This window comes from Anomalospiza imberbis, chromosome 15, assembly GCF_031753505.1.
Source record: "Anomalospiza imberbis isolate Cuckoo-Finch-1a 21T00152 chromosome 15, ASM3175350v1, whole genome shotgun sequence".
Classification (NCBI taxonomy): Eukaryota; Metazoa; Chordata; class Aves; order Passeriformes; family Viduidae; genus Anomalospiza; species Anomalospiza imberbis.
Window position 1 is genome coordinate 12,301,403 of NC_089695.1, and position 25,008 is coordinate 12,326,410.

A 25,008-nucleotide genomic window follows, 5' to 3' on the forward strand; every position below is an offset into this window, starting at 1 on the left:
CCGCTCTAACTGGAAAAACAAAGATTATGAACCCAAATCACCACTGTAGCTTTATAATTACCAGGACTAATCTTAACTCTTCCCGTTTCAAACCCTCATTGCTACAACCCCTAGCAACACAACATTTACTGGGCTGAGGTCTGCCAGGGAGCCTCTCTGGAGCATCCCTGCCTCTCCAGAGCATTCCTGCCTCAGTCAAGAGCTGCAGCAGAACCTGAATTCCCAGCTTTCAGCACATCCTGCTGCCACATCCAGCAGTGGGCTGATGGTGGGCTTGGTTGCCAGTCAGATCCATGAACACTACAGTACACTATGTTTAAAGTTTAAAGGCAAACTGATCAACTCCTTTGAGAAAAAACCTCTGCCACCTCGGTTAAGCAAGCTACATAGGCCAGAGAGGTAGGGCACTATGGCCCAGCCCCCACAGTTGAGGTATTCTATGAGGGAGCAGAAAACCAAAAGAAAAGATCATGCTGCTGGCAGTAACTTGCCAGAATGCAGAAGGTAGGGACACTCCTTAAAATGTTTGTTTGGGAAGGGCATTGCCCTTTGTGAAAGAGAAGTTATTCACTGGGTATGTAACATCAGGTTTGTGGGCTGACATGGAAAAAAACAACAGTATGGGTTCTTTTCTGCTGATAAATCCAAATTCAGCCCTAATCATCTGTTGATAAAGCCAAATTCAGTGCAAACCTGGAGGGAGATCTTTTTCTGTGCTCTAAGACGTGCTGCAAGTTACTCTAGCCTGTGGCAGTGAGGGGAAGTGGAGTGGTGGTTAGTGGGCACTACAACAAGGGGAGAGAGAACAAACCAGCCCAAACCACGGCAGCCTCAGCCCCCTCCTGGCGGCTGGCCGGGCCCGTGGCACACCCACACATCACAAAGGAGCTCTGGCAGAACCTTTCACCAGGTGCTTTCTCAGGGTGCCAGTCCATCCAGCCGTCGGGAGCGAGCGCTGGGAGCCGCTACGGGAGCACGGGGCCGAGGCTGAGCTCCACGTGATGGGTGAGCCAGATCACCTCAGAGGTGTGGTCACCATCCTCGTTGGGCCGGATGGGAGCAGTGAGGTTTTTGAACTCGTGCTTCATCTTGAAACTCACGGTCACATCGCCCTCTTCTTTCTGTGGGGTGACCTTGATGAAAACTCCCACCTTATTGGCTTTTCTAAAGGCAATAACGCTGCAAGGCAGAACACACAGGAACACTGGGTCAGCCAAGTTCTCAAAGCATTGTTCCAAGTGGAACAATGCTCTCAAAGGAACTCAAACCACACTGAAGGCAGACAGGAGGAGAGGGAGTTACTCAAAGAGACAAGTTTTTAAGGGAGGGGATCCCCACAGGACACTCACTCAGGGTCATCCTGGAAGTCTTGAGGCTCTGCCAGCTCATCATATTCTGCTGCAGCATCTTTGCCAGCCAGAATAAGCTCCTTGGGAGGAACTGCCACCTGAAACGGAGCATGGAGAGAAAGAAGCCTTTCAGCACTGATCACCAGCTACACTGCAAGCAGGACAGGGCTCTTCTCTTCTGAGGTCTACTTCACTGCGGCGTAACAGAAAAGTGATTCATCCTCAGCTTTTCACTGCTCCAGGACCACTTGATTACCACCCTGCCAGTGAAATAATACATTTCTCCCTTGGGTTTTGTATATCAACGAACAGACACAATTTCAAAATACTTAATGAGCTGCTGTTTACAATTGTGACAGTCATTTAAGCTCCAAGGAGGGAAACGCAGCACAGTTAGCAGGGGTTGAAGCACATATGAAAAGTGTGCCCTGTGGAAGGACAAATGGGAGTGGTAAATCCTGGAAGAGGCTTGGGCTTACCCAGCAGGAGGGTACAATCAATACCTTGGCAGTGCTGTTGATGTTATCAGGGTCTCCCTCCTCACACTCCAGCAATGTGACATGTGTGACGTTCTCCACGGGATTAGTCAGAGTCAGAAGGACTTGGCTCTCCTGAGGAGATTCAGGAATCACAGTTCAAGAAGCAATTATGTGAAAATTCATTGTTACTGTAGGCCCCTCCATCTTCTCTGACTCATCAACAAATTCAAAAATTGCATCACATCCTCTCAATGGATGGACAGCGACCACCCCCTGCTCATAAGACAGGCACCAATGCCATGCAAAACTCTTAATACAAGAAATATGTATTTTGGGAGTCTAGCTGAGATCTCAATTCCACACCTTTTACTCTTCAGACATTGGCAAGTGATGATGTCACACTGCACAGCAATCGACTGCTGCAGTGACAAGTACATGCAGTGTTACTCTGGCCACTCCCTTAAACCCTGCACCCTCTAAATGGAGTGAGTGGAGCCCTCAGGGAACAATCATCACACCATGTCATCTTCCAAAAAGATCCCACATTCACAGCTCCTGGCTATGTCTCAGCCTAAGACACTTCTGGAAAAGCTACTGACCTTCATGTAGCGCAGGTTGGGAATAGACATGATTCTCACTTCAGGGATGTAGTTACTACAAAATAACAGAGCAAATAACTGTGAGGGACTGTGCTGCTGTCTGTAAAGCTATTAGAGCTTTCCTGAAAGGAAAAATGAAGGGTCCTTTTGCTGTATAACCCTAATTCTACAAAACTCAGCTACAGTCTGGGGCTGGCAAAGCATGCAGTGTTTTTGTCAAACTGCTGAAATCTTCACTAAATCAGCAAGCAAACCTATTACAGATAAGCTAAATATATTTAAAAAGGTGATTACACCATCCTAAGGGATGACACAATCCCACAAGAGGTCAAAGGAAATTAAAATAGAAGGCATTAACTAAGCATAAACAGGGAGTTGCTGTCCCCAGTCCCCATTTTCTACTTACACAGCAACCAGCTGGATCTTGAATTTGATAGAGGTTGGATTGAATTCTGGTTTGCTCAGGTTATGTTCACATTTCTAAAGAGAAAGGTATTTAAGTCAGCACCAAAAGACAGTGTGCAGCCACACACTGCAGAATCAGAGCCACAAGTGCTGTGTCACTAGCCATTATATTACAGCCTCCAGCACAGCACATAGAAACTATCTGGGGTGCATGTCCAATGTGCTCAGCTATTGATACTCCTAATTGTCATATCCAGCACTACCAGCACAACCTCAGAAACCCAAGACTTGGAACCAGTCTTGAAAACACCTGGACACTGACTGCAGCACAAGTAACTGTATGCTCCAGAATCCTTTAAAAAAATGAAGCGGCTAGACCCTATGATCTCCTCATAGGCTACTCTTCAAATACAGGATCAGTCAGACATTACTTATTTCTGAGAAAATACTCTACATTTGTTAAGCATCCTGCATCTTAAATACTTACAATAATATTGCTCTATTACTTTAGGAACTAGCTAAATAAATATCCTAGTATGACTGAGAAAACAAATAGTTTAGTAAGGGCCATGTAGAAAGCCAACAGCAGAACTTGGATTTAACTCTTGCCTCTCTTCACTTCCCAGATCTCTGATTTGCTTCTCTGAAACAGCCTCTTACTGCCTTCACTCTAGTGACATCTTCAGTATTCTGCACTGCCTCTCCCTAATATTTTGTTTGTTGACTTTTATCCTTAGTAACAGCAATTTTTTTTTTAATTTCGACTGTACTGGCAGTCCTCTTTGCCTCCTTGGCTAGGCAGGGCACTAGCACAAACCACCTTTGTATCTTTATGCATCTTTGACAGTGTTGACCCCCTTTCACCACTGTCATCACACCAGAGACATGACAGCCTCCCTCACCCCCTTAGTGACGTTACCACTAACTTGGCTGAGAACTTTCAACAACCAGAAGCATATGAGCCATTTCTTTTAAAAGAGGAACACACAGCCCATTTCCCAGCACCCAAGTGCTGAGAGCCTGGAAAGCACACTTCTCTGGATTGAATTCCCTACCCGGCAGCGCAGCGAGCGTTTGATCAGGAGGTGCTTGTGACGTGGGTAGAGCTGGGAAGCACAGATGGGCTGGAAGTCAGGCTGCAGCAGGCGCTGGCGCAGAGTTGTCACTGGGAGCACAACAGAAAGCAAGACAAAGAAATGTCTCAGGAACTGAAACTCTAGCTGGATTCTACATATGCACCTCACACTCTGTGGAGATCTGCCACCATCTCTAAGACACTTAATTTCACCTGTGCCTCGTAATTCAGAAGCCACTGGCAATATCACATTTCTAGAAATAAATAGAAAGGCAAAAGCTGACTAAAGCTGTCCTGACTGGGCACAGTAACATGAGAACAACATCAGTGCTAACCCAGGAGAAACAAGGGACCCACATCTTTCTTCACAGCTGAGCTAGGATGGAAGCAAGAGTTTTCTAATCATCTAGAACACAGTTCTTTCCCTCACCACAGCAAATGAGTTTCACAGCTTTGTTACCCTCACAGCTGGGTGCTGCATGAGTACAATACACAGCTTCTTAGCAAGGAGTTTGCATAACTCAGACTCACACACAGAACTAGAGAAAACATAGTTCCCAAAGCAAGAAACTCCCAGCAGCCAAAACCTCCATGGGTTTCTCTCAAAATGCAGGCTCCTCACTGCACCAGTGCCTAAGAGGCAAGTGAGCCACTTGGCAGCCTTTCCCTCACTGTGAGGAACCAGGAAAGCTGTCTTCTTCACCAGCATCAAACTCACAATGCCAACAGCCTCAAGAGAAAGGGAAACCAAGAAGATCTACCCCCTCACATAAAACTTTCATTAATTAATTGATACTGGCAGACTTTGTAGGCCTGCAGAACTACCAACATCATCCGTTCCACTTGGAGCTACCTCAGCTGGAAGCCCACATCACTCCTGTACCTGCTGGTTTATCCTGTTCACACCAAGTCTTACTGATCAATTTACAGTATTTGTGGATTAAATTTATGAGTCAGCTAAAGAACTGGCAAGTGTACACAGGCTGTTCCAAGCTGATGTCAAAGCAATGCGCAATTGTTACTCAACAGCCCACTTTTGGTTCCAGATCCCCAGCAGCTGCTATTTCCTTATTTCCTGCTATTATTTGAAAAAGGATATCAGCTTTGTTCTTCATCCAAAAGTTGATGCCTCATACACACAGAAATTAAGGCCAGCAAGAAAATCAAATAACCCTTCAGGCCTTCTGGCTCTGAAACCATGTACATCATGACTTCTTTCCATATACAACATGAAGCTAAGGCTGCATTAAAAGTTGCCATTTAAAAATTGGTAATTTCAGTATTTCAATCCCAGCATAAAAATTACCAGGAACTTGGGTCATGAGGAACGCCACAAACCTGTATGCAATGCCCATGTTACAAAATGTAAGGCAAAAGAGTGACAGAATATTAAGGTTTTACCTTCGGTCAAATTGACTGGTCTTGTGTAGTAATCCTCAGGAAGAGGCTCCACTTCTTCCACTGCATCAGCTGGCTCAATCTTGATCTCCTTCTGGTCTTCTCCTTCTTTGAGGCTAAAGCAAAATAAGGGGCAACTCAGTCATGAAATTGGGCACGTGTGCTCTGACAGCAAATGCATTATAGAACAGAAAGCAGCGAGAGTCGAGATTGCACAACAATAATTACAACAAGGGTGTGAGCAGTCCCTTGTTCCTCTTGGGAGAAAGCAGATCTGGAACTGCTGCAGACAGATGTCAGAGGATCTGACACCTTTCCAGTGCTCAAAAGGAGAAATCTCCTCTCACTGCTATCTGCTAATTGTCGATCATCTTTCTAGAGCTGCTATACTCCTCTCTTGTCTACACCTCCAATGCTCCCCCCAAAGGTAACTCCACCCCTGAGACTCACGAGAGTCCAGCGAGGGCACTGATGGGAGCTCCGGGCCTCTGGCGCTGAAGCCTCGTTCCAAGGCCGTATTTGTCCTACAAGGAAAAAAGGAACTGTCACCCTCAAATCTGCCTCCTGATGGGACACAAAGACCTGCTGCAAACTCATCCTCTGAGCTGCATGACAAGCATGGGGGTACAAGCAAAGAAAAGCAAAAAGGAGAAGGTATTCAATGCTTCCTAAGATACATTCTTCTGTTTAAACTGTTAGCAAGGAGAAAAAAAATTCCCACTGCACTGCAGATGGGGAAAGACAGATGTGTGTGGCTACTGCTTATAAAACTTTTTGCTCCTTCCTCAAATCACCAGACTGCACTACTGACACATCTTCCCTGGATATTCTCTTCAGAGCAACTCCATGTCAAGTAGTGTAGAATGAGAGCTCAGCTGCCAAAAAAAGTGGGTTGATGTGGTTATGCATCCATCTGAAAGGCTCTGTAGCACTACTTGAAGCAGCTGAAAGGTTCAGACTCCTACAAGCCTCGTTACCTACAAGTCTCTCTCACCAGCAATAGCTGAGCTACTCCTCAGCATTCTACAGCTGAGCTGTACCCAGGGTGCTTGAAGGCAGACAACTTCCTTCTGGGCAGGGCTGAAAACCTGAATTCTCACCAAATGACAAATGTAAGCACCAGCCTAACTCTGGTGATTTTTCAAGAATTAGATGATTAATGTTAGTGACACTTGCCTTGGCCAAGCAGACAGCTGTGTTTCAGCCAAGCTTGGTGAAGGACTGCTTTTCAAGTGTACATTACTTACTCAAAGACACTGCCCTGTTTATAAACTAACACAAAATATTTTTGTAACAAATGTTACCCTCAGAAGAGTTAGGCTTCACCTGTGTTTGTTCTAGGCACACCTAAGCCAGAGGCCCTGAGGCATGGTGTAGGATGTGTTACTCCCCTTGAGTTGGTACCATGAGAGCTTTAACACCAGCAGAAACTGTGAAAAGACTTACCACTACGTGTATAGTGTGTTGCTGTGGAGAGCCCCCAAAATAGCAGCAGGTAGCAACGGAGACAAAAAATGCAGCCATAAGACACAAGCAAAGGCACAGAGCAAGCACAATTCATTGAAGTAGCAAGCATATGCAGTCACCCAGCTAAACAAAGTGAGCATTTCCCTGCCAGGTACAATAAACAAGTCATTCAAGCCACAACCAAGTGGTAAGGTTAACTTCAGTAGAGTTCATGCAGAGAAGTGTCAGACAATGCTGATCTATCTGTCACTAAGCTGTGGGATGAACTGTCCTGAGAAAGAGCTGCCACTGTCACCGTGGCTGCAGTTGCACAGCACTTCACTGCTGGAGAACATATTCCTAGGCATGGCAAGTATAAACCTTCTGGCACTGCTGGGGAGGACGATCAGAGAGAGTGGCAATGGAATACACAGTAATGAGTATGAAAGTATTCATCCCTAAAGAAAGCCTCATTTTCTTCATCTAGTCCTCAATTAGCCAAAGCTGGGCAGCCCTATCATACTACCAACTATCTAATTTTCCAGGCTGAGGCTGTTGTGGATCACTTTTCCTGCTCTGAGAGGATGGCACAACCAGCTCACCGAGAAGGCCAGCGGGACGTAGTTGCGGCGTCGCACCAGCTTCTTCCTGTCCCGCTCGATCTTCTCCTTCTGAGCCAGCTGCTGGTAGTACTCAACCAGTTTGTTAATCTGGAGGGAGGAACAGGGAGCACTGTCACCTCAGCTGCAGCATTAGCTGGGGTTCCTGCTACATGTTTCACTCTGTTCCTAATACCAGCTGTATTGTGCGGGATGTACTTCAAGAAGTCTGTGTACCTTAACGTGTCTTAACCCACACTGTGGGTGAAAAAATGACCCTTCCTTGGGAACGATGTGTGTTGGAGGGCAGTGTCCAATTCTCACTTTGCAACTCAGCAACTGAGACATCATTCACAAATTTGCCATGACTGCAGAGAGTAATGTCATGTGGCCAACTCTAAGCAATTTGGATTGGCAGAGCAAACAGCATCTTTAGCATCTTTTCCCCCCTCCCTGAGGCTGGTCACATTTAGAGTGGAGCCCTAACGGGTAAAAGGGAAGGGTGTTAAAGGTGCAGTTGTGTTTTCCAGATCCTAGACACACTTTTGATTGGAAAACAGCTTTTTTTCACATACATACGCAGCACATTCACCTTAACAGCACCATTAGATAGGTTGGTTTCAACTGAGCTTCTTCTCAAAAGGAGATTTTATACTGCGATATCCTCAGGGGAGCCTCTAAGAGGCCTTCCCTCCATTGAATTCAGTCAAGGTGCAGATTAGGAACTGGAACTGGCATCTGAAGGATTATATAGATGCAGAAAAAGTGATTGAGAGGGCCTGACACTCTAACAGCTCTTTCTGGCTGATGCATTTCAGCCCAAGCACAGCCTTCCCCCTCACTCACCCTCTGTGTGTGAGGATTCTCCGGCTCCTGCCAGCCACCACTCGCTGCACAAGAGAAGAGAAAAAGCAAAGTCCACAGGAGGTTTCCAGATGCCACACAGAAATCATACCCAACACTGAACTATCTTGGTGTTATTTATAAAATATGACATTCCCTATTTCTGCTACACCTACCATTGCAATTGTTTAAGCTCATGTCTGTACAAATATACACCTCTGAAAGAGTTGCACAGGCAGGTTTGGAATGAAAGAGCTCTTCCACCTTTTATACTGTGTTTTTTAAACAAGTGTTGCTTGAGAGATACTCAGGACAGCACCCAGGAGTCACTTCAGCAGCAGGTACATGTGTTTATATGTGTGTCTCTTATTACTGGCTGCTGCTGTCTCTGCATCCTCAGCTCCATTTTAAGTCACACCAACACTGGAAGTCCAAGGATCTGCTTGGCCTACTCAAACCCACCTGACAGATATTTTCTGTACATCTCATGTACCAAAAAAATAGATGAAAGCTTTGTTCTAGTGCTCTTGTGAAGAGAAAAGCCAAGTTCAAACACTGACTAGCAACTCCGGAATAAGTCTAAGTGAACAAAAGTGATGGAAAATAAATTAGGTGTTTATGCTGTCAGACTGAGCAGCTTCAAAGCCTGTGAAAGCACACAAACAAGATCTCAGCTGTGGGGAGAGTGCACTGACTAAAACAGTTTGACAGTTTTCTCACTAGTCAGGTAACACAGGCATGAAAGTGGGTCACACATTCCACTAACTCAGCTCAGCTCTTCAGAGGAGTCTTCAGCAACAAAGAGCTTTCCTGTGAATTTCCAACTACAACTCCAATCCTAGCCAGATATCAAGTCTATTGCACAGTCGGGAACTAACTGGGTTATCTGTTACCTTCAAAACACAAACTGGGCTCATGCTGTAACTCAGCTGTGTGTCTTTCAACTGCCCCTTACCAACAGACTTGTCTGCCATGCCAACGTCCCGGGAAGTCCAGCGGCAGAAGCCGCAGGCCAGGTAATAGGCTTTCTTCATGGTGGTCTTGGCCGGGTCGTCGGGCAGCGGCGCAGGGATGCTGGTGGCCCGAGTGGAAAGGGTGTGCATGCAGCAGGGGCAGTCAAAGCAGTTGGCACACCTGCAAACAACAAGGCAGGGCTCTGAGAACGCTGAGATGCTTGAGCGTGTCCAGACAAGGGCAACAAGGCCGGTGAGGGGCTTGGAATACAAGCCCTATGAGGAACATTTGAAGGAGCTGGGGTTGTTTAGCCTGGAGAAGAGGAGGCTTAGAGGTGACCTTATTGCTCTCTACAACTTCCTGAAGGGAGGTTGTAGACAGGGGAGGGTTGGTCTCTTTCACCGGGCAGTAACTGACAGAACAAGAGGACACAGCCTCAAGCTACCTCAGGGAAGGTACAGGTTGGATATTAGGAAAAAAATTTTCACCAAAAGAATAATAAAGTACTGGAATTGTCTTCCCAGGGAGGTGGTAGAATCACCATCTCTGGATGTGTTGAAAAAAAGACTGGACATGGCACTTGGAGCTATAGTCGAGGTGTTAGGGCATAGGTTGGATTGATGATCTTAGAGGTCTCTTCCAACCTCATCATTCTGTGATTCTGAGAAGGGTCCCAGGCTGAGAGAAATGCTCCCAACAACAACCACATCAGCACTAAACCAACAGATCATTAACTCCTAAGCAACAGCACTAGGGATAACCAGCTGTCACAGGAACTTGAGGGATTCAGAGTCAGCATAAGAGCAGCAGCAGTGAGAAACATAATGTGATACTAAAAAACCTCTGCATTATGAGCCCAGACCATAAAAAAACCCCTAAAAGTCATGAACAGCACATGGTAGATCATAGAAAGACACTTATTCCCCAAAACAGACTTAAACACAACAAGCAGCCATGTAATTTTTGAAGAGTTTCAGACAGACATGGGAAGGGACTCTATTAAATAGGAAGACTTGATGGGAAAAAAAAAAACCAAAGCACTTTTACCTGTTCTTTTTCAGCTTGGCTTCAGCTGAAGGCATGTTTTCCAGGCAGCTGGGGCAGTAGTGAGAGTCAACCTGAAGAAGACATGGCCACATCACACACGTTATCTGGCACATCTTTATCTAAAAAGCCCCAAACTGCCACACGATCCAACAAGGATTTGTGTCTTGCAACAGCAGGGTGAAGCCAGGGAAGGCTTGAGATGTGTATTGGTATGCAAAACCTTAGCCCATCTCAGCCAGATTTGATCTTTAATAACATAAATTATAAGGTTTCTTAATTCAGAATGGATTAAATTACTCCACCTTCTAAATGGGAAAAGATCAGCTGGGTGTTGACCTTTAGCAGTTACCAGGATCTCATTTTTCAGCTTGAACAAAAGTTTTAACATTTTATTTTCCATTTAGACCTAAATTTATTCTGTCCTCGCAGTCACACTGGTCAGATACATGCATATTTCAGAAGATTCTTTGTATCTCTCTGCTGTCATAGTGAATTTTGTCAATTAAAACAACAGCAGCAAGACTGGGGCCCCCTTCTTGAAGAGGAATTCAAAGTGATTATTAAGCATGGCCACGCACAATGACTACACTGCTCACACCACAGTGAATTCGTGACGGATGCAGCCAGGTCACAATCCGCCCTTCAGAGGCCTTAACATTTCATTAGAGATGCCTCGTCTGAGATCTGGGCTGCACCGTCATTCTTCCAAGGCTTCCCAAATCTATCACAATTTCTTAATTCCACCGGGCTTCCACAAAACCAGGCTCAGCGATTTTAACATGACAACTTATGAAGCCAAATCCCCCCCCCTCTACAGCAAAAAATCGTAGCTGCAAAAAACACACATCCCTCCACAGCAAAAATCGAGGAGGGGGGAGGGTCTGGGGGTCTTGCCACTCAACGGCCGGGCCCGATGGGCATGGGGGTGGTGTGGGGGCAGTCATGACCCAAGGGTTGGGTCCCGCCGAGGGTGCGGGGTCCCGCGGCCCCGGTCAGGCCCCACCGAGGTGCGGGGGGTCGCCGCTCCCCCGGCCGGGGCCGCCTAGGGGGGCTCGTCCCCCATGAGGGGAATCCGCCCCTGGGCGCTCGCCCCAGCCAATCACAGCCCGAGCTCCGCCGACGGACAGGCCCGCACAGCCAATCCACCGCGCAGCCCCGCCCCATCCCTCGCTCGCGGCCAATCCCCGCGCTCCGTGCAGCGCCGCGCCCACCCGCCAGCCGCGACAACAACCAATAGCAAAGCAGAGAGCGAGTGAGTGGCAGGAGAACGACCCAATCGCTGCGCGCAGAGAGAGCACCGTCCCGCCCGGTCCCGCCCGGTGCGCGGGTGCGGCGCGGCCGGTCCGCCGTTACCTCGTGCGAGACGCACTCGAGCGAGCGGAGCTCGCTGCAGTAGCGGCAGAAGTACAGCTGCGGCAGCGGCGCCCGCAGCTCCTTCTCGCCGCGCACCAGGTACAGCACCCGCTCCGATTGCAGCAGCGACGCCATCTTGGGAGAGGGCGGGCTCCGCCGCGCCGCCGCCGCCTGACGTCACCACGCCGGCCTGACCACGTGACCCGCGGCGTGGCCGGCCCCTCAGTCCCGCCCAGTGGCAGCGGGTGCCGCCCGTGCCCTGGCGGCGGCGCCTTCCTTGCTCCCGGGGCGCGTCCAGCCTGGCCTCGGACGCTGCCGGGGTGGGGCCGCCACAGCTGGTCCGTGCCAGTGCTCACCAGCCTCGCAGAGAAGGATTTCTTCCCAGTGTCCCATCTGTCCCTGCCCTCTGGCAGTGGGAAGCAGTTCCATCTTATCCCGTCACTCCGAGCCCGTGTTCTAAGTCCCTCTCCAGCTCTCCTGGAGCCCCTTTAGGCACTGGAAGGGGCTCTGAGGTCTCCCGGAGCCTTCCCTTGCCCAGGCGAACATGCCCAGTTTTCCCAGCCTGGCTCCAGAGCAGAGGGCTCAGCCCTCGGAACATCTCCGTGGGCTCCTCTGCAGTGACCCCAGCTGCTCCGTGTCCTTCTCACGCTGGGGCCCAGAGCTGGACACGGCTCCCGCTGGGTCTCACCAGAGCACAGCAGAGAGGGTGATCTTTTCACACCCCAAAGGAGGTCTCCTTTCAGTCTTGTGAAAAATGCATGTTTTATGATTGGCTTTTCGCAAATATTAAATTGAATACTATATATATATATAACTATTGATTAGAAGTGGTGTATTAACATTTTAATAGTATGGTAAATGTAATTTTGTAGTTAAAATAGAACCTATGTATGTGGGGTTTTTTTTACTAGCTCAAGCAAGAGATGAGATAATGAAGAGACTCTTCACACAGAGATGGCAGTGATGGGGGCCCATAAAGAATTACTGCCTCCTTATCGGAAAAGACAAACATTCTTCCACCTTCTCTCCGTCTTTATGGAACCACCAGGATTAAGGGGAAGAAGTTGACAAAAACCAGAAAAGTTCTTAATTTGCAAGGAATTTATGCATCATGTATGAGATGTATGAATATGCAACAGGCTACTGCTTTTAAAGATTTTTCCTTTGTTCACAAGGCATGCTTATCGGGCTTAAGTGCCCGAGAGCATCCGGACGTCCGTAATTCTTTGCTTTTTATTGTCTTGTAATTGTCCTAACTCTAAATTTTCATTACTCTAATTGTATTACTATTTTTATAACTATTTTATTATTATTAAACTTTTAAAATTTTAAAAACCAAGTGATTGGCGTTTATAACAAGTCTCATGTCCACTAAGACAGGATCCTGACGAGAATGAACATTCCCGTGCTGTGGGATCAGCAGGAGAGCACGAGGTCTGTGGATGCTCTGCTGTGTGCGCGGAGGGCAGAGCTGGCATCAGCACACCACTCCCAGTCTGCTGCTGGATAGCCCAAACAAGCACCAGAGCCAGCCTGGCCTGTGGCATGAATTCCCCATCCTCAGCCCGGGATCCATCCGCACACAGCGCCTGCAGTCAGTCCCTGCCCTCTGCCCGCTGCTTGCAGCTCCCCAGGAAACCCCTGTCCATGAGGATGTGCCGCTGCTCTGCTCGCGATAAAAACCCCACGTTCTTTATCCGCCTGCAGCAGCTGGGAGGGCAGGGAGGAGGCTGCCTGTGCACTGCTCCCGCCAGAGCTGCGTGCCCAGGGGGTGCCTGGAGGCCAGGGGTGCTTGGAGAGCACGTGGCAGGGTTTTTCACCACCAGAAACCCAACAGGTTTCCCTGGGAAAAGGCAGGTGGGAAGGGTGCAGTGTGTGGCTCCCACCGTGACTGACACTGAGCTTGTGTCCCGGAAAGAAAGTCGGAGCATCTCATCTTGCTTTTGCCATTCAGCATCACCAGTGGAGTGGAATATTCCACTGGGCAGCAGAAACAGCGATCCCAGCCGGCGGGCTGAGGTCTGTGCCCTCGCTGGCGATGCTCTCTGCCCGTGTCTCTGTAAGTCACCCTGGCCGAACCCCTGCGGAGTGCGGGCACCTCGCTGCGGGCGGCTGTGGAGGCTCTGGGTGTTCTTGCCCGGGGCCTCGGGGGCAAACGGGTGCCTGTGAGCCCTGCAGAGGCAGGAGGGGGACAGGGTAGTCAATAATCCTTTATTAACGACTGTGAAGTGAAATGTCCCCACGGTGCCTCCCTGAGACCTTCGGGTTCAGCTCCAGAGGCGCGCCCCCAGTGGAGCCCCATTGTGGGTGGGATGAGATGGAGTGTGCTCGTATTTTTTCCTGGTGTAGAAAAAACGCCTTGCCGTGCTTTGCCCTTCCTTTCTTCCTTCCTTGCCCTTCCTCCTATCCCCTTCCCCTCCTCCTCCTCCCCTGCCGTCCCCCGCGGGCCGGGCCGGGCCGGGCGGGGCCGGGCGGAGTCTTTCTCTCCCGGCGGGAGTCTTCCTTTCTCTCCCGGCGGGATCTGCCGCTGCCACCGCCTCCCGCAGGAGCTGGAGCAGGAGCCGCGTTCGGAGTGGGTGCCGGAGCCTGGCAGCGCCGCAGGTAAGGGGCTGCGGGCAGGTAGGACGGGCAGGGCAGGCAGGGCACGGAAGGGCACGGGCAGGGCAGGCAGGGCACAGGCAGCTACCGCCTCTCCCCCACGGCATCGTGTCCCCCACCCCCGAGGGGCCGGGCAGGACGGGGACACAGCCACGGTCCCCGGGGAGGGGTCCCCGCTCCCCGGCCCCTCGGTCCCCTTCGGCTGATGGATAACTCCGTGACTCAGCACGAGGTGCGGGTGGGGGGGACACACGAGGCTCCCCAGAAACCAGGGGGCTCCTGGCTGACCTGTCCCCACCATTTCCCCACGTGATGATAGACCGGTGAGTGACCAGCGGGACACCCGCTCGTGGCTTTCCTTTATCAGTTCCTATAACAAACAGTAGCAATTAATAGGGAAGTTTCTCCCTGGGCTTTTATCCAGTGCCTTTAAAGCATGCTGTAAATCCTGCGGGTAAATTGAAGGTGATATTGGAATCCAGGAAAGAAGATAATCGAGAGGATGTGTTTTGCTTACTTATGTACCAAATATAGAAACAGTGTACTTGGTTTTGTATCTGCTTTGTGTAAATTTCCTGCTAGTCAAGGCCTTTTGATATCTAAATGCTTACTCGGCAGCTGGACTATGGTCAATTGTGCAATATGGAAACCCTTACAAGGAAATTAGCAGAATAAAGTAGAACTGCGCAGATGCAGAGATGAGAGTTCAACAAAAGGACAAGTGAGGAAGACTACGAGAGACCACCAGAGGACCCCTGAAGACCACCAGAAGGAGAAACTGCGATTGCACATATAGGCGTTTCCATATGTAAATGAGTTATCGGAAATGTAATGAATATGTAATAATATTCCGGGAAAAACATTGAATATGTATGTTTAGTAGGATAAAAGAGGACGAAGCGTTGACCACGGCGCACATGTTAGGTGGAGCGATCCCCCATGTGTCCAGCGCTGCAATAAAGAATACCTGATGCCACATCGTGTCAATCTTTGACTCAATCTGGCGAGCCAGGCAGGAGGCTCTCTGCTCGACTGCAAGACCCGCTGAGAACAGGACTCCCTTGGGTACCCCCGGGATTTCCCGGAGGGACTCCTCGCCTCATCCGGATCATTGCAGGAGCAGACAAGGACTCCGTCTGCTACAAACCGGCACAGGTATTCTTTTATTTTGGGCTTTGGGACCGGTCATTTGGGAATGTCATTGGTTTCGCGATCGCATTAGGTTTTGGAACTAGGTTTTGGAACTTTGGAATTAGGTTTTGGAACTTTGGAACTTGGTTTTGTTAAATACTGGTTTTGGACAATAGGCATTGGTTTGGGACAAGGTAAATGAGTTTGGAATTTTATTGGTACCTTGTAATTGGTGGGTGTGTCATTGTGAGTGTTGTAATTATTTTGTGCTGCTGTAAAAGGTGCCCTGTTTGTTTGGTGTAAAATGGGAGGTAAACAAAGTGGAGGAATTGTGAGGAAGAGTCCTTTGGGATGTGTCTTAGCGCATTGGAGGGAGATGGGAGGAGTACCTGGGGGAACCGTGAACAAAAGGACGTTAATTAAGTACTGCAATCAATGGTGGCCACTGTATAAGTTGGAAGATGGCGAGAAGTGGCCGCCCAACGGGTCCTTGCAATATAATACCATATTGCAATTAATGTTGTTTCTAAGGAGGGAAGGAAAGTGGGATGAAGTAATGTACGCAGATATGTTTTTCACCTTAAGGAATCATCCAGAATGGCAGAAAGAATGTGGGATTAATTTGACCCCTCAGGACCCGCTGGTATTAGCAATAGAAAAGGAACAAAGGAAGAATGGAAATAGGTTGAGAAGGTGTTGTTCGGCTTGCAGCATAGGGCAGAGATGTGTAAAACTTAAGGAAGTAGAAGAAAGGATGGAGGACTATATGCCCCCGCCTGAACCCCCCTCCCCTTCGAGATCGAGGTCTCGAACCCCATCGAGAGAATTAGATGAGAGATTGGCGAGGGAAGACAGTAGTCCGGGAAGTTCGAGTACGGGAACAAGCAGTGAGACCCCAGGCAGCGGTGGATTCTCCCCTATCACAACTCGTACCAGAAGCAAAATGGGTCCCATAATCCAAGCCCCGTTGCGGCAGGCAATGGGAACAGAGGGACCCACAAGGATTAAAGTCCCCTTTTCAATGGGAGATCTGGATATGTGGAAGGAAGTGGTTAAAGGGTATAGGGATGATCCTGAAGGGGTGGCGAAGAGATTTGAACTTATTACTAAAAATCAGGATCCTGATTGGAAAGATATAGATTTGATGTTAGATGCTTTTACGGAAACAGAAAAGCAACTAATAATTAAAAACGCTCGAACACATGTTCAGGTTCAGATAACAGCTCAAACTCTCCCAGGAAGGGTGGAGGATCATGTACCCCGAGATGATCCTGACTGGGATCCAAATGACGAACAACAATATCGGTTGTTAAAGAAATATTAAGATTGGATTAAGATTGGCATTGAAACAGCAGTACCTAAGTCAGTCAATTGGTCAAATCTGTATGAGGTAAAACAAAACTTGACAGAAACACCCACTGAATTCCTCGACAGATTAAGGTCCGCAATGAGAAAGTATACTACTTTGGATCCCATGTTAGATACGGGGAAACAGCAATTAGTGTCTTTGTTCTTGGGGCAGTCCTCAGAGGATATTAGGAGAAAGCTTCAAAAACTGAAGGAGCCTGAGATAAGAGATTTGGAAAAATTACTGGAGGAGGCATGGAGGGTTTACAGGAATCGGGAGGAACAAGGTAGACATAAAATGGGGCAGGTGATAGCTGAGGCTACTATAGCTGCCCTGGAGAGACCAGGAAGCAAGGGAGTAATAGGAAAAAAAGGGAAAGCCCGCCTGGCGTTACAGCAAAACCAATGTGCGTATTGCAAAGAATTAGGACATTGGAAAAAGGAATGTCCCAAATTGGCAAGCAAGGCCCCGATATTAGTTCAGGTGGATTCAAACCGAAGCCTGGATCAATGAAGGGGACCGGGGGAATCTACCCTAGCGGATCCGCTGGTTAAAATTGAGCTAGGGAATGAAAAGAGTAAAATAGACTTCCTTATTGACACGGGGGCAACATATTCTGTATTAAACCAGAAACTCATACCGGAGGATAAGGACTTTGTGACTGTAATTGGAGCCACAGGGCAGGCAGAAAAGGCATACTTCTTGAAGCCACTTAATTATAAATTGGGAAAGCTGGTGGGAGTCCACAGATTTCTATATCTACCACATTCCCCGAAACCCCTATTAGGACGGGACTTACTAGAGCAAATGGAAGCTAAGATTACCTTTCAGGAAGGGAAAATGAAGTTCCAGGTGCAAGAGCAACAATTAGCAGAAGTTTTGAGTTTGGCATTATTACAGGTGGAAAAACACTTGGACATACCTGCAGAGGTACTAGATGCAGTGTACCCGGGAGTGTGGGCAAGCGGGATACCGGGGAGAGCTAAAAATGCCACTCCCGTCCAAGTTAAATTGAAACCAGGAATACGTCCGGTACGGATTAAACAGTACCCTCTGAAATTGGAAGATAGACTGGGCATAAAAGAAACGATTAATCAGTTTCTACAATATGGGTTGCTAACAGAATGTGAATCAGAATACAATACACCCATATTGCCAATTAAAAAGATAGATGGAAAGAGTTATAGATTAGTGCAAGACTTACGGGCCATCAATAAAATAGTTGAGGATATTTACCCGGTAGTAGCTAACCCATATACCCTGCTCACCAAATTAAGGGATTCATTAAATTGGTTCTCTGTCTTGGACCTTAAAGACGCTTTCTTCTGCATACCGCTGGCCACAGAAAGTCAGAAGCTGTTTGCTTTTGAATGGGAAAATCCAGATTCTGGGAGAAAGACCCAGTTAACCTGGACCGTGTTACCCCAAGGATTTAAAAACAGCCCTACGATTTTCGGAAATCAATTGGCTAAAGATTTGGAAGGTTGGACTATCCCAGATGATAAGGGAATTTTGTTACAATACGTGGATGATCTTTTAATAGCGACGGAGACAAGAGAAGAATGTATAAACTGGACTATTCAACTCCTTAATTTTCTGGGATTAAGTGGATACAGGGTCTCCCAAACAAAGGCACAAATAATCCAGCAAAAGGTAACCTACTTGGGCTTGGAAATCTCAAAAGGACAACGAGAACTTGGAGCTGAGAGAAAGGAGGCGATCTGCCGTACACCGGAGCCCCAAACTGTGAAGGAACTACGGACGTTCCTAGGAATGACCGGTTGGTGTCGCCTCTGGATCTATAATTACGGGGTAAGAGTCAAACCCTTATATGAATTGTTGAAAACTAACCACACTCGATTAAACTGGACCCCTGAGGCGAAATCGGCTTTCAAACAACTGAAACAGGAACTGATGAGAGCACCTGCATTAGGAATACCAGATGTCTCTAAACCCTTTTGGTTGTTTTCCCATGAAAGACAGGGAATGGCTCTTGGAATACTGGCCCAGAAGCTTGGACCTTATAGACGGGCAGTGGCCTACTTCTCTAAACAGCTAGATGAGGTAAGCAAAGGGTGGCCAGGATGTTTGCGGGCGGTGGCTGCCGTTGTGATTAATATCCAGGAAGCTCGAAAGTTCACGTTGGGGCAGAGAATGACAGTAATGGTTTCACATACTGTCTCAGCAGTACTAGAACAAAAGGGGAGTCACTGGCTTTCACCTCAAAGGTTCCTGAAGTACCAAGCTATATTGGTGGAACAGGACGATGTGGAAATAGTCGTTACTAACCTCACCAATCCAGCTTCTTTTCTCAGTGGAGCCCAGGAGGAACCAGTGTCCCATGACTGCATAGAAACCATTGAGACCACGCACTCGAGCCGCCCAGATCTCCAAGAGACTCCTCTGGAGGAAGCAGACGATTCGTGGTATACTGATGGAAGCAGTTTTGTAAAACAAGGCCAACGGAGGGCAGGGTATGCTGTAACGACCACTCAGCATGTAATAGAAGCTAAACCTCTCCCTGCGGGCACGTCCGCACAAAAGGCAGAAATAATTGCCCTTACTAGGGCATTAGAATTGGCAAAAGGAAAAAGGATAAATATTTGGACCGATTCAAAATATGCATTTGGAGTAGTTCATGCACACGGAGCAATTTGGAAGGAGAGGGGACTGCTAACAGCCCAAAAGAAGCAAATTAAATATGCTGAAGAAATATTAAAATTGTTAGAAGCAGTCAAGTTACCAGAAAGGATAGCCATCATGCATTGCCGAGGACATCAAAAGGGAAACACGGATCCGGAGGTGGGAAATCGATTGGCAGATGATGTGGCCAGGCGGGTGGCAGAAGAAATCGAAATTTGTGCCTTGATACCAGACGGTAAGCCAATAGATTTGGATCAGATCCCTAGATATTCAAAGGAAGATCAGAAACTCATTGAAGATTTGAATGGTAAGCAGGAAACTGGGGGATGGGTCGTGTTAAAGGATGGCCGAATTGTAATACCATCCAATATGATATGGTCAATAGTACTTTTAGAGCATCAGAAAACGCATTGGGGGGCAGACGCCTTATATAAAGAACTAAACAAAAAGATGGTAGGGCGCAATTTATACACCACAGTTAAACAGGTGGCACAGCAATGCGAGATTTGTCAGAAAAATAATCCAGATACAACTAATCGTGTGAAACTAGGAATAATTGGCAAAGGGAATTACCCAGGACAACAATGGCAGATTGATTTTTCTGAACTCCCAAGAAAAGGGGGGTATAGGTATCTTTTAGTTCTAACAGATACTTTCTCAGGGTGGCCAGAAGCCTACCCATGCAGAACCAACAAGGCCAGAGAAGTAACTAAAGTATTACTAAATGAAATTATTCCCCGCTTTGGAGTTCCAGCGACTATCTCCTCAGATAGGGGTCCACATTTTTGTGCCAAAGTAGTGCAGCAAGTAGGAAGAGTATTAGGAATAGATTGGCAGCTCCATACCCCGTATAGGCCTCAGGCTAGTGGCCAGGTGGAAAAAATAAATCATATGATCAAACAACAAATAGCTAAAATTAGTCAGGAGGCTAATTTGACATGGCCACAGGCCTTGCCACTAGCCTTACTCAGGATCCGGGTCAAGCCCCGGACAAAGGAAAATTTGAGTCCCTTCGAAATACTATATGGGAGGCCGTATCAAGCTCAGTTTGCAGGGGAAGAGCTGGCACGGATGGGAGAGGGATATTTATATGAATATTTGAAATCATTGCAAAAACAGTTATCGAAAATTCATAAAGTTGTTTTGGGAACTCGGGCGAGGGGACTGGATCAGCCATTGCATACTTTTGAGCCTGGTGATTATGTGTATGTAAAGAATTTTTCAGGATTACCCCTGGATGAAAAGTGGAAAGGGCCATACCAGGTATTGCTGACAACATTCACGGCGGTAAAGGTCAAAGAGCAACCAGCTTGGATCCATTATTCCAAATTAAAGAGAGCCCACAAGAAGCCATGGACCGTCAGTCCTGCTGGATCTACCAAGTTGCGGTTCTCCAGATCGTATTGACTGGTGGAGGAGTGAAAGCACGGTGGGATCTAAACATGCATCTTTCTTTAACCGAAGGTATCTCACGGACTTTGAACCGCACGAACTGCTGGATATGTACGCATATGCCAGAATACAGTGAAAAGGGCATCTCCTTAATAGGTATTCCTATACCAGGCAATAAGTCATGGTTCACGTTTTGGGAAAACACTTCTTGGCCGAAATACACTTATAAGCCACGATCATTGGAAATTTATAGTCCCAAGGCGACAGATCCTTATTGCAAATGTGTTCAGAGGTGCAACCCACCCAAGGGAATGGATAAGGAGGAGGGGAGTTGCAAAAACGTGGTTTATGTAGGGAACCATACAGTATGTAATGAGACACTTAACATAGGGGCCTCTACCTCTGTTAACACTACCCTTTGGCCAGTTCCTGAAGGTAAGGGATGGTATTGGCTGTGTAATAATACAGCTTGGAAGGCGTTACCTGAAAATTGGATGGGGACGTGTACCCTGGGAGCAGTCGTTCCAAACATGACCATACATGAAGATTTAACGGGAGGCTGGTTACAAAGTCATATTAAAAGAATTATTAGAGAAGTGGAAAACCCTTTGGTGAAACGACAAACAGCCTTCCACTCTTTTGCTAGGTGGTTCATCCCGTGGCTGGGGGTAAGTGAGCTTGAAAAAGCCATAGTGAATATCTCAGCTGTGGTAGAGGAAATTGAAAATAAGACGATAGATGCAATTCAGGCACAGCAACTTGAGATAAACAGTCTGGCCCAGGTAGTACAGCAGAATAGAATGGCCCTAGATTTACTACTGGCATCACGAGGAGGAGTGTGTACTATAATAAATACTAGTTGCTGTATGTATGTGGATCAGAGCGGTCGAATTGCGACAGATTTAGATGAAATTTGGAGACAGACTAAGATATTACATGAAGTAACCAAGGATGACCTCACTTGGAACTTTCAGAAAATATGGGAAAAACTTACCTCATGGCTACCAAACTTACAGTGGCTTAAGCAAGCATTTGTTGCAGTACTAGGTATTATTGTTTTATTAATAGTTATATGGGTGATAGTTAAATGTATATTAGCCTGTAATCAGCAAACTATAAACAGCTATAATAATTGGAAAAAGAATGAATTTAAGCATCAAGTAGAAACAGGACAATACTCCAGGAAGATCCTGGAAAAGAACGGAGTAATATGATTGCAAAAGAATTTGCAATGGATGTAGAAAAGGGGGGACTTGATATTGGAATCCAGGAAAGAAGATAATCGAGAGGATGTGTTTTGCTTACTTATGTACCAAATATGGAAACAGTGTACTTGATTTTGTATCTGCTTTGTGTAAATTTCCTGCTAGTCAAGGCCTTTTGATATCTAAATGCTTACTCGGCAGCTGGACTATGGTCAATTGTGCAATATGGAAACCCTTACAAGGAAATTAGCAGAATAAGGTAAAACTGCGCAGATGCAGAGATGAGAGTTCAACAAAAGGACAAGTGAGGAAGACTACGAGAGACCACCAGAGGACCCCTGAAGACCACCAGAAGGAGAAACTGCGATTGCGCATATAGGCGTTTCCATATGTAAATGAGTTATCGGAAATGTAATGAATATGTAATAATATTCCGGGAAAAACATTGAATATGTATGTTTAGTAGGATAAAAGAGGACGAAGCGTTGACCACGGCGCACATGTTAGGTGGAGCGATCCCCCATGTGTCCAGCGCTGCAATAAAGAATACCTGATGCCACATCATGTCAATCTTTGACTCAAAGGAGCCATTACCAAAGGCTCTCGAAGGAGCCCAAGGTGAAAGCTGGACCTGGCCACAGGGGTGTCCCTGGAGAGAGCAGCAGGGGACTGGGGGGTACTCTGGCTATGGGAGGGATGGAGGGGGCTGCCCCACCACCCCTCTGCCTTTTCCTTGCAGGATGGACCTCCCTCGCCTCACGAGTCCCACCAACCTCCCCAAGCACATCCTGGATATCTGGGTCATCGTGTTGATCATCCTGGCCACCATCCTCATCATGACAGTGCTGGTGCTGTGCCCGGCCACTGCCGTCATCATCTACCGAGTCCGAACACACCCCACACGCAACGGCATCGTGTGAGCCACGGGCACTGGGGGACGGCCAGCTCGCTGGGCTGGGGGCTACAGCCATGGGACCCAGTGCCAGGCACCTTGACAGGGCACCCTGAGAGCTGGAGCCTGGGCAGGAGGTGGGGTGAGCCCGCGCCCAGACCTGCTCCTGTACCTGGCTCTCGCGGGGTACCCACTGCTCATTTTGCCCACTGAGCGCTCTGGGACCGTGGGGGAAATGACAGCGTGGGCAGCAGTGGGGAGAGGTGTGACTTTGAGGACACGTCCAGCTGGAAATATCTCACTCCCATGAGGGAGACAGGCTGGTCTCACCTTCAGTGGTGACACTGTCTCCTCCCAGGCAAGCAGCAAGGAGTGGAAATGCCTGAAAAAGTTATTTCTTCTTTGGAGTCCCATCTGTCAAGGTGGTTGGGGAAAAAAGAGTCAAAGCAAGATGGATGTGGCTTCTGGTTATGCATTTAGTGCTTGGCTAAAAGAATCCGTGACAGAGCTTGTGCTGGCTGCACAGCAGACGTGCAGCTGGCACCAGCTTCTCCTCTACCCATTATCTGCTGAAATGGTAGGAAAATCCTGCAGGGCTCTTGGTTCCTCTGGGTCTTGTGGGGCAGAGGAGTGTGTGCAGTTCCTGCCAGCCCTCCTGTCTGCACTCCCCACTCCTGATAGTGAGAGCTCCCACTGTTTGCCCAGCACACCAGCCCTGCTGGGGAGTCTGTGTTTGCCTCACCTGGGCAGGTAAAGCGGGAGGAGCAGGTTTGAGCCCAGCCAGTGGCAAGGGATCATGTAAGCTCTTGTATTGCCCTTTGTTATGAAATAAATGGACTTTATCCTTCATGTGAGTGTGTCGTGCAGCTCTGTCCACGCTACAGGTGGTGTCTGGCTCTGCAGGATCTGGGATATTTTGCAGCCTCTCCAGGAACCCTCCCTGCTCTGACCTCCTGCACTGCCTTGCCTCAAGGTCCCTGGGGTTTTCCCCGGCCTTGGAGCCCAGCAGGAAGCTCACTGCCAGCCCAGCCCCATGCTCCAGGAGGGCAAACCTCAGTCTGGACACAGTGGGTGGGAAGGATCCCTCGGGACTATCTGACAGTGGTTGTGGCTATTTTTCTCCCACTCGGGTGACCGGCACCACCTTCCCTCACACCAGCCTCGTGCCGGGTCAGTGTGGCAGGAGCCCTGGGGCTGAAACGGCGTCTGGGTGACTCACAGCAAGGAAGGTCACAAAACGAACAGCATGAATCAGGAAGGATGTGGGGAAACACTATGGTGATGCTGGTGGGAATTGTTTAAATCCTATTTTCTGTGCTGAAAAGAGCAACCAGGCCTGCAGTGTTGGAAACCCTGTGTGTCATCCCTGTGTGGCTTGATCCACAGCAGCCAGATTTGGGTTTGCACTGGGTGGTGGGGCCAGAGTGGCAGGAGGTTCCCAGGGAAGCAGGACCTTGGGCAAACACCTCCCACCTTGGGGAGGGAGCCCAGCACTGAGATGCAGACCCTGGGGAGCAGAAGTGCCTGCACTGGAGCCACTGGCTGTGGTTGCACTGGCAGGGAGCAGACACTTATTCCTTGCCCAGACAAAAAACATATTTCTGTTCCGAGCTGTCAACTCTCTCTTCCCCTCTCGAGTTGCAGAGTTTGAGGCAAATAACCAGAGTTATTTTCCTGTTTTTGTTCCTCTCTCCCTCCCTTGCTGGCACGGTGCAGCGGCAGCTGGAGGACATTACAGATGTGCAGGATGGGAGCAGCCCTGGCTCTGCTCTCCCCTGTGCTCCACCCAAGCATTGTTTCCTTGGGGACAATGTGGGGATGGCCAGCAGCACCAGGAATTCGATCTGAGCAGCTTTGCTATGAGAGGAATAGGGGAGAAGCCACAACCATTGGAGTGGTTTGGGAAGGAAGCCTGGTTAGGAGCAAAACATGAGGAAAAGCATGGAACACCTCCCCCCACATCCATGCAACCATACATGATTGCTGTTCCCACCTCTGCCTTCCCCTTGTCAAGAGCAGCAGAGAGAAGCGACAGATTTCCTTTCTTGGTATGAATTTCCTGGGAAGTTTCAAACCCGTAGCAAACATTTCCAGGAAAGGCCTTGGAAAGATGGGTTTGCTCGTAACAACAATGGCAGCAGTGGTAATGCAGAGAGAAGCCATGACATTTTTTTAAAGCATTAAGATGTCGGAGAATGAATTTAAACTGGATTTCCAGCACTGTCAAGTTAGAAATTCCTCCTCCAGGATGG

The 25,008-nt window shown here is 48.1% G+C and overlaps 3 protein-coding genes across 4 annotated transcripts; 2 read left to right on the forward strand and 1 right to left on the reverse strand.

Moving 5' to 3' along the window:
• Positions 1-37: 37 nt before the first annotated feature.
• On the reverse strand, positions 38-11,739 carry DCTN4 (dynactin subunit 4). 2 transcript variants are annotated; one of them, XM_068205955.1, is made up of 14 exons: positions 11,548-11,739; positions 10,195-10,265; positions 9,149-9,327; positions 8,197-8,240; positions 7,354-7,461; positions 6,752-6,772; positions 5,756-5,829; positions 5,309-5,421; positions 3,888-3,997; positions 2,834-2,907; positions 2,428-2,482; positions 1,853-1,960; positions 1,350-1,447; positions 38-1,179 (listed from the first exon to the last, which is right to left on the reverse strand). In XM_068205955.1, exons 1-14 carry the CDS (start codon positions 11,680-11,682, stop codon positions 966-968), a joined length of 1,404 nt encoding a protein of 467 aa, XP_068062056.1. In that variant the 5' UTR covers positions 11,683-11,739; the 3' UTR covers positions 38-965. The 2 variants fall into 2 exon arrangements, with proteins under 2 accessions (XP_068062056.1, XP_068062057.1); XM_068205956.1 differs by lacking the exon at positions 6,752-6,772 and having other exon boundaries at positions 11,548-11,737.
• Positions 11,740-13,923: 2,184 nt separating this feature from the next.
• SMIM3 (small integral membrane protein 3) lies at positions 13,924-23,605 on the forward strand. Its single transcript, XM_068205965.1, has 2 exons — positions 13,924-14,148; positions 22,604-23,605. The coding sequence occupies exon 2, from the start codon at positions 22,605-22,607 to the stop codon at positions 22,782-22,784; it is 180 nt and encodes a 59-aa protein (XP_068062066.1). The 5' UTR covers positions 13,924-14,148; position 22,604; the 3' UTR covers positions 22,785-23,605.
• LOC137483109 (syncytin-2-like) lies at positions 17,614-22,597 on the forward strand. Its single transcript, XM_068205961.1, has one exon. It carries the CDS (start codon positions 20,620-20,622, stop codon positions 21,871-21,873), a length of 1,254 nt encoding a protein of 417 aa, XP_068062062.1. The 5' UTR covers positions 17,614-20,619; the 3' UTR covers positions 21,874-22,597.
• Positions 23,606-25,008: the final 1,403 nt, after the last annotated feature.